Here is a 9,654-nt window from a genome sequence, read left to right as displayed (position 1 = left end):
GTCCGTTAGATAAATTGGTCCGTTAGATAATTTGGTCCGTTAGATAACACAGCGTTACCATTTAACAGAGCTGCCATTTTTTGACTATTTTTCTTATTTATTACAAGCGACTCTGTGCTTTGCCTTTGAACAGGGAAATTAGCGAGGACTTTGTTTAAATATTATGACGGTTTAATTCTAAGCTAACTTGTAAAATACAAATTTGGAAACTTTAAATACTTCTGGTTGAACTTTGCCTTTACCTAATTTCACGGCATACACTGCGTTATTTTAAAGCCCAGAGCACAGAGTGGAGATATGCAATTCAATTCCAACTGAATGTTAAATTCTTCGCAAGCGTTATCTTACAGGTTTTGAAAGTAGAAAGAAAACTCTACTCATACCTTCAGTTCCGTTTGGTTCGCTAGTTGCATTTCTTGGAACTTTTTTTCCAATTTTCTTATAATACTTTAGATTCTTCGTTTATCGGAACGTTTATTATGATCATAAATTTGTATTAATCTAAGTAATTGAACAAGAAAAAATTTGAATAATTCGTAATTGTCATTTACACATGTACTGTTCCCTAATTAAATATCACCGGACATAATAACCTCAAAGACGGTAAAAGGAAATGGAATTCTATCCTATGCAAGACTTCATCAAAGCACAAATTACGTTGGCTTTTACCTAGTGCAGTAATAATAAATATTCTATCGCTCCTCGTTGAGCCACCACAAACCACAAAAAAAACAATTTCTTTTGACTTGTGATGGATGTTACTTACTTAAATTAAGTTGAGAGAATCCTATGCATCGTAAAAATCGCCAAACACCACCAAACCACGTCTAACCTTCGTATCTGTCAGAAACCATCTAAAAAAATGCAAAATGGCCGACAATGTCAACATTTGTCAGTCTGTATTTGTAAACAACCGCCTGTTTAATTGAAAAAACGACTAAGAATTTGGTCGCATCTGAGAGTAAGCGTTACTCTCTATTTGTTTAGAATTGAGAATAATTCAAAGAGTTGGTTTTATTATTATTATTTTTTTTTAAATGTTGAGTTTAAATGTACTAAGCTCACAAGAAATATGCCTCACATATAATTAGATTATAAACTCGGCTTTTACATACAGACATGTTCAGTGCATTATGAGCGGATAAAAGTGTAAATAATGATGTAAAATTAAAAAAAGTTGCAAACTTTGACTAAAATAAGTTTATTTTAAAGATGAATTTACGAAAACAAATTAATTAAAACCTAAGCTGCAGGAATAAGAAAAAGTTATATAGTGAAGAAAGCATTTCTTAAACAAAGTACGTTAAATATTCTATCCACGTTCGCTTAATACGAGTATTCATCGAAAGGCTTTTTAAAATAATAGCCCACTATAACCTTTTTACTAATTTTAGATCAATTCAATTAAGAGAAAACGAATGAAGTTTTTCTTTTTTTTTTGTCAGCCCAATGTGCCCTTGCACATTCTCCCTTGAGAATAGTCTTTGTATAATTTTTCATTATTATAATTGAACATATTAGTATCAATTTCACGGTTTTCCGCACCACCCTTGGGGTAACGTCATAGGCGCGTTGCTGGCTCCCTCGTTATTACATGACCTTGAACGTGCTCGTTATAGATAATTTACTGGCCAAGATGAAAGGGAAATAAGGCATGGGCCAACAAAACAGGAATCCAACATCAAGAATTGTCCTGGTAAAAAAATATATAGGAAGCTTTCTAGCTGTGAAAATCTACTCAAAGAAATTGTATGCATGTAAGTGTTTGTGTCTCTGAAAAACGTACGGTTTCCGTCGGAAACATGACTTTATTGTATTTGTCAGTGATAGTGAGAGTGTGGATGAATATTTTGCTCAATACTGATGTTAAATAAGTGATGATCCTGCGTTCATTATTTATATTTTTGATTTGCAAGGTGTCCTACAATAGAAAGTGTGTACAAATTTGTCATTGTTTTATTATTCTAAAAAGACGTCTGTTTACAATCTAGCAATCGAACGAATTACATGATAAACAAGGGACCAGTGAAAATGGCTCAACTTGGTTTGACTTTCTCAAATTATCGCCGTTATCCGTGACAAATATTTCGTTGTGCATTAGACACGTATGGCGGTCAGAGTAGAATTCAGCAAGAATCATTTGGATGTATGCGTGCAAAATATTAGCCATTTGCACAAAATGGAACCTATAACTTGACTGTACTGCATTCCGCGATGGAGTCGATAAAGAAAAATCAAAATGCTTTTACAGTGGCGGATTGGTACGGACTCTTCAATAGATAGGGGATAGATCTGGTATAAAATCAAAACCAAAGCTGCAAACATGAACATGGAGTAAATCCTTCGAAGTATACAAAATTCCGTAACCTGTAAAAATTATCAGTCACTGCTATAAAGAACCGAAACAAAAACGGGTATAGTCGTTATAGTGGGCCAGAAATACGCATTAAATACTTTATACCATCTTGTTTTTCATATAACGACTTTTAAAAATGAAAGGTTAAGTGGGAAGAGGTCGAAAAAGTGATCCGATTCAAACCATTTTCAATGGCGTTAATCCTTCCTTTCGGCCCAAACAGATCGATGCAGCAAATTTCATCAAAATATCTGCAAAAAAATAGCCGCCTGTACGTTAAACACAAGACAACAAGACGGACAGGCCGACAGACAAGCTCAGAACGGACGGGCAGACTACGTAGAAACACTTTCTGAATCGATCGCGATCATAAAAGATGGGTCTATCTCAAGTCCTTCTGTTTGTTGTATAAATCCGCATGAACTCTTTAAGACAAATGGTCCATAGTACCATGAGAGCGTGAGTGAGAAGAGGGGCATGGCTCCACATAATTGTTGCCGAAAGAGATCGCAAAAACGCAATAACTATTGACTTGAAGCTTACACACTCTAGTCTTGTATCTACTTCGTTAACAAAAAATAATGACATTTCCGATGAAAGTTATCTCATGGTGTAAAGGTTGACCCGCCAATGACAATTCAGTAGAGCTTATCGGCGCCGTTTAAAGGTAAAAGTGACTTAGAGGACGATTAAATGACTGATTGAAATGTTTTCTATTCGTTTATTATATTACTCGTTATGTTCATAACTCGAGGAGGCAAAGTGCAGCAAATGCTTTCTCTGTATTTTCAATGAAAGTCATTCTATTTTAAATTAAAATATAGGCTTTAGTATGCAAACGAATTTATTTTCGACAATTTTCATATCGGAATCACGTTATCATCTCTAATGAGCGGAAAACGCGCTTGATGAGTTTTTCTTGTCAATCGATGATCTGCTCTCCTCAAAGCAGTGAAAAGTACAAAGATCGCTTAGGTCCCTGTACGGATTGCGGACGTGATAATACAAGGCAGTCAAGAGAATTGAAACGCATAACAAACACTCAGCGGACAATCGGAATAAAGGCGAGTAACAAAGCAAATCTATTCGTATACTTGTACATAGCTAGTAGAGCATTCTTCTTGGTTGAGAGAAGAGCGAATTGATAGGGCAATAATAAGGAGTGAGGAAACGTATCATAGACTTCAATGCATTTGTAACATCTATAAATGTGCATTGCAAAAAGAAGCGTCGGACATGAGCACGAGATTCCAAGTCGAAAAAGCTGGCTCGTATTGCGTCAATCAGTCATCTCTTACTGAAGCTCTTACGACGACCGAAAGAAAGATAAAAGACTGGCTCTACGCCTAGATTTTCTTTGCTGGCAACCAAAGATCGATCTCTGCAATGCAAGGGTAACCAACGTAATATTATTATTAGCCGAAGGCATATCAGCAACCGTGTTTCACTTTCTAGGCAATTGACACGAGCGAGATTAACCAAATACTTTGCAATTTCTTTGTAACCTTTCTCTCCAAAGTGTCTGTTATTCGAGATTGAATTGAAGGCCCTTACGAAGTTCTTGCCTTGTTGTGAGGTGTTGTCAAAAAGCTTTTCCAACCTTATCAAGTTGGGGAGAGCAACAAAAGTAAAGCCGCTTCTATAACCACTTCTAGTAGAGGTCTAGAGGGTTTGTAAATGGACTTATTAAGACTATTTTATTCTGAAATAATTATATTACTCTTACAAGTATTAGGTTAAGGTAAATGTTCGTGGCGTTTTCTCACTGAAGAAACCTGAATATATTTCTTTACTAAACCAGATATAACCCGCTTTGACTGATAACTTTTCGCCATTTTTCTGATGCCAACACTGAAGAAGTCCTGGGATTTGCGTCCGACAAGCCGTAACAAGCGACGTTTAAAGCCCTGTTGTGAAGACAACTTTGCGTCTTTAAGAGAGAGTTTTGTAGAGAGGTAGGCATACGGGCTAAGGTCCGCGCTGCACGTTGAGCGCCTCAAATCTTTCCAATCAAACCTTCGAATTTTTTTTCTAGTCATTAAAGACGCATCTTAAGTGTAGCTTAGCGTTGTCGCTCTGAAAGACAGTGGCTTTCCTTTCAATCAACTCTCTATCCCTGTGAGTTTTAAATGGCTTGCTGGTTGACAGTAGGGGCTGTAGTTTAACAAGTGGATACAGCCCGTGATGCACATTTCACTGCCATTTGCGCCGAACAGAACATCTTAAGTAATATCAATCTAACATTTACCGGCGTTTCTTCGGGTTCATCTATCTTGAATGATAATTCCTTTCGCTTGTCAGTCTCGTGTATGACCCAGTTTCCCTTGTCCGCTTTTGTTTCGTCAGCGATTCAAAATTCACTGCAATTTTTTCTGTTAACGTACATGTGGTAACCAAACGTCATCCTTTATTCAACCCTGCGAAAATAATTCGACAGCGACGTCATATGATGAGATGTGGCTTCCTTAGCTTTTTCAAGAATTTCACCGAATTTTCCTTTCTTTTCTTTCACTCGACCACTCAAGGACTGTCTCCCTGCGAACATTAACTTGGTGGCGGCAATTCTTATCTATTCGGCTACCCAAGCGGACTTTAATAACAATTGGTCGACCATGCCGCGTGTGTGGTTAATACTGCAGGTTCCGCAGAGGTAAAACGAGCAAACCATTTGTTTGCTCTTAAATTTGTAAAGCCTCTCCTCCACAAACATTTTCGCAGACCCGCCAAGCATTATCGTCGGGATCGAAGTCATAGTGTAAACTATAGCGAAGGCGCGAATATATCGACTACGTTCGACTGGATAAATAAATGTTACAATATTTTCTTCTTAGTTTGTAGTGTCGCTTTCAGACGCCCTACAATGTGTCAGGTTAAGTGTTATCAAAGTTGAGAGATTTTAGGGCTACATTTTCGAAACTATTTAAACGCCACCAGGTTTTTCGTTGAGCTGTTAATATGTGCCCTGCCTCACATTATGGATGGCAAGCGTTCATTTTTACCTTTGAACAGTAATTTGGATTATAAAAGAAAAGTGCTTGTACGCAGTTTTAGCTTCTTGCCTCAAATTTTGCGAAATTTAGGGTTTGCCGAAACGTACAGATGGACAGCCGTCTGTAACTTAAATTCAAGGTTCGTAACCTCAAAAATGCTTAAGAATAAATGTGCTTTATTCATTGCCTGATAAATTTTTCCGCCCTCGGATTTGGTTCAATTAATTTGTCAATCAGTTCTCAAGGGGCCTATTGGGCTTCATTACAATTTTGTGATCTCTGCAATTTTGATCTTTTATCTTACCTCCTCTTTGGTCATACAATTTTTATTGGATCCATTTGTGTTAACGTCATGATTGTTGCAATGTTCCGCTACCGAGAACAAAGGACAATTGCTCGCATCCAAAGGTATGCACCATTGTATAGCATTTAATAGAAACAATTCGGACCAAGACTCTTCCAATAATATAACCTAAAATTTATAAAAGCAATGAATGTAAAGAAGAAGATTTACGTCATGGAACAAACTGACCTGATCGCGAAAGGATAAGCTAGCAAAACTGGGTAAGTTTTTAGCCCATTTCACAGCCATAAACAGCAAACGAGCACTTGTCTCATAGACAGTTTCCTGCTGATGCACATACAAGTTCGGAGACATTATCTGAGCGAAATCAAATTGTGGAGACTTTTCCCCATTAGTTGGCGTCTCATCCTCGTTGGTCACATCAATGGAATCATCTTTGAATAAAAGCGATATAAAATAAAACACTTTTAAATGATTTGCTTTACTTACCGTCGTTATCGTTATCCGGTGGAGGACTTGATGAGCTAATCGACGAAACACTGCCACTGATGGCATTTTTAGCTAATGCTGTTAAATGTATAGAGAGCAAAATATATTGGATTTAGTTGCTCTTTCTCACCTTTTGAATGCAACTTACTTACCGTTCTCTGGTGGCGGTGAACAGGGATCTATCGAATTGCTACTGGAAGAATTCGACGATGTAGTGGACATTGTACCGCTAGATAAATCCACTGTTAAGCCGTATCTTTTTTCTTTGATGTTGTTGTTGTTGTTGTTGTTGTTGCTATTATTATTATTGTTGTTGTTGTTATATATATTATGACTAAATACATTAAAGTTTCCTGTAGCACTGTTGTTATTATTATTACTATTCATAGACGATGTTAATTGCATGGAAGTGGCGGCCAAGTGATTGTGATGTAATAGACGTCCCGTCGGCAATGCTGAAAGTGCTAAAACACCAAAATCATTGTAAGAATCTGCCTGTGTATATGTCCGTGCAAAAGTGTGAACGTGTGAATGCGATAATTAAATTGCTTGCTTGCGCTAAACAAATACACGTCACAGCATAGAACTTGTCACTGTCTATGAAACTCATCAGTGCGCGCGCGAGCAATGACAAAAAACAACCACAAGTAGTAATACTTACATGGTGGCGGCAGTAGAGCTGGTCCGTAACATGGTGGTGACAATAAAACCGGTGGTCTACGCATAACACGTTCATTATTGTTACATTAAAAGGCGTTACAATAGTTTTATATCGTGCACGTTATTGTTGTTGTTGTTGTTGTTGTAGTTGCCGTTGTTTTTGATTTTGATTGTGTTGTTGTGAAAAAGACAGGCTTGTTAACGAAATTCGTTTGCGGCAAAGTTTATGAAAATGAGTAACTTACCCAAAAACTCCCACGGCTACAGCTGCTTCTCGTAGGGCACGTCCATGCTCCATCTCCCGCAGGGTCTCCGGTCGTATAGTGGCCGTGTTACGAGGCTGACGTTCATTTTGCACCGCTGTAATTACAAAAACACATAATACAACACACGTTCACTTTTTGGTTTTCTCATGTGTTTTGCATATCCTCGATTCGCATAGCGTACAACACAATCTCAAATAAAGATCAAAGTCAACGTAAAACATGTATAAATGAAAGTCATTACGATGAGCACCTTCAAGGCATTTTTCAGCTAAACAGCTCCATAAGCATTTTGCTTTCAGTTTTATTTTAAGCAACAAATTTTTTTGAAAACTTTCCTTCTTTCTGTTCGACGGGCGTTCCGTGGGCGATCACGTCTCTTGACGGAAACGAAAACGAACACGTCGCGAGTAATATCTGCAATGGAATCTAGACTAGACAATAGACCATCTCCGTCAAAATCTTAGGTTAACTTTATCATTTATAGAAAGGACTCTTAACGGGCAGGAGTTCGCTCTGACATAATTCCCAAAAAATTTGACTTTTGGTTGTTCTATCATTTTGCGTACAGAAAGCACCTTATCGCGTGATCCATATTTGCTTTACTTACACCGCGTTGAAAATTTAGTTGAAAGGGATACTGGATGAAGAACGATGATAAATTTGCTCGATTTTCAATAAAAAGTATAGACTAACTTAGATCTACTTTCGGTTATCAAGTAGTAACACACTTCATTGATTTCACACATTTAATTGTGAACTTTACCCGATTTAACCTAATAAGCCAATACCTAAGTCACGTTAATTCCAGTTCTGTTAGTTGAACTGCCGCTCAAACGTCTCCGTGTCTATCAAATTTAATCGCGAACATCAACAACTTTTAAATTTCGATTGCGAACCGTAGCCCGCGAATAATTTGATGAATTTTCACGATTTCCAAAATCGGACGCATGTGAACAAAGCGGAAAACCAGTTAACTTGACGTATGGATCGCGGCTATTCTTTTGTTTTCTGCCTTTTTTCTACACGAGCAAGGGGACGTCCCCTATATATGTAACACGTCGATCGTCACAAAGAAGTGGGCAGAGGGGGACAGCGAGTGACCGCAGCAGAAGGTGGTGTATGGCCGATCCTTGCTATTCATGTATCACGGCTACGGTGTCTCACTTCACACCAATAGTAATTAAAGTATAGTTTACCGAGTATACGAACTTGGTGCTGGCGCTTTTTAACTGCTTGGATATAATACTTGGTACGGCCTTGAGTTCTCTCAGGGATATTGTCTTTATCTCCTTAATCGTGGCAAAACTCCGTCTTTTCACGGGTCTTTTCAGTTTCAGAAAAAAGTATGAGGCATGGGGAGCCAAGTTTGGTAAATAGGATGACTGAGTCATCATTGCGGCGTTGTCTTAGCCAAAAACTGACGAACAAACAATGACGTGTGTGCTGGCGCTTTATTGTGACACAATAGTACCACATTTCATGCCCAAAACATCCGAAAAATTTTCTCTAACAGTGATTCGACGATTCTCCACAACCCTGCTTGTTCACCACTTCAGCGTTTTCATTGATTGCCGAAGTGCTGGAGCGTCTATGGCAGGTGTCGTCGTTAACATCTTCTCGGCGCTCTGTGAAAGGCTTGTCTTACTTATAAATATTTTCTTTACTTAAAGTATCCCTACCAAATGCTACAGTCAACGTTTGAAGTACGTTGGAGCACTTAATTTTATTTTTCACACAAACTTTAATGCAGATTTTTTGATACATATTTTCCATAGGAAAAAATCGCCAAACAACACCAAACCACGTGTTACCTTTGTATCTGTTAGAAACCATCTAAAAATGCAAAATGGCGGATAATGTCAACATATGTTGGGGATATGTGTACCAAAATAAGAAGAAAAAAAATTAAAAATTGGATGGTCACCTTGCATACACCTCGTGAAGCCGTTCCAATTATTATAATATTTGTTTGACACCTGACTGGTTGTACTAGAACTAAGGACTCCCCAGGACTCTAGTGCAGTACTTTCGCGTTTCGTTTTTAGGTCAATAAGGAACATTGCATTGTTCAATCACATGAGGAGGCCGTGGAAGAAATAAAACATTGACAAAATTATATTGGATTATCGTCGATTGAAAGCTCACACATTAGCAAACATACATTAGGCATTCAAAAATGTGCAACACATCACATGAAAATTTGTACATGAAAACAACCTCAATGGAGGGCTTTTTTGCGCTGACGTTTCATGGCAATAAAGCCGAGTTTTTACATCGATTCGTAATCTTGAATGAAACATGTATTCATTATTTCGCTACTGTTTCTACGATAGGATTGAAAGCAATGGACTGAAAGAGGAGTATTGGCTCGAAAAAGAGCGTGAAAATGATTCGATACGATGATAATTTCCATTACTTAGTTTGGAAAAGGAAAAGCAATCAATGGCGAGTGTGATGCGGTCAATGATGAAATCAAGAAAAAGGAGCCCTGCTTGTTATTCTAGCACGACAACGTATCAGTTTCTGCAGATCTTAGGCCGCCGACCAAGCAGAGGTAACCCATCGCAGAATTTTCTCACTCTAAGCCTA

At 37.9% G+C, this 9,654-nt stretch overlaps 1 protein-coding gene across 1 annotated transcript in view; it reads right to left on the bottom strand.

The window, feature by feature from the left end:
- LOC119636021 (photoreceptor-specific nuclear receptor) overlaps positions 1 to 9,654 on the bottom strand; it is a 30,392-nt gene that overhangs the window by 807 nt on the left and 19,931 nt on the right. Inside the window, exons 5-10 of the mRNA XM_038031091.1 lie at positions 7,045 to 7,159; positions 6,801 to 6,856; positions 6,292 to 6,603; positions 6,140 to 6,217; positions 5,879 to 6,084; positions 5,651 to 5,818 (exon numbers count right to left, since the gene is read on the bottom strand). Of these exons, the coding sequence (XP_037887019.1) occupies positions 5,651 to 5,818; positions 5,879 to 6,084; positions 6,140 to 6,217; positions 6,292 to 6,603; positions 6,801 to 6,856; positions 7,045 to 7,159 (935 nt within the window). The remainder of the gene's footprint in view (positions 1 to 5,650; positions 5,819 to 5,878; positions 6,085 to 6,139; positions 6,218 to 6,291; positions 6,604 to 6,800; positions 6,857 to 7,044; positions 7,160 to 9,654) is intronic.

The sequence above is a fragment of the Glossina fuscipes genome, unplaced genomic scaffold (assembly GCF_014805625.2).
Source record: "Glossina fuscipes isolate IAEA_lab_2018 unplaced genomic scaffold, Yale_Gfus_2 27, whole genome shotgun sequence".
Classification (NCBI taxonomy): Eukaryota; Metazoa; Arthropoda; class Insecta; order Diptera; family Glossinidae; genus Glossina; species Glossina fuscipes.
The sequence above is the reverse complement of the archived record's forward strand: the minus strand, read 5'-3'. Positions and strand labels throughout refer to the sequence as shown.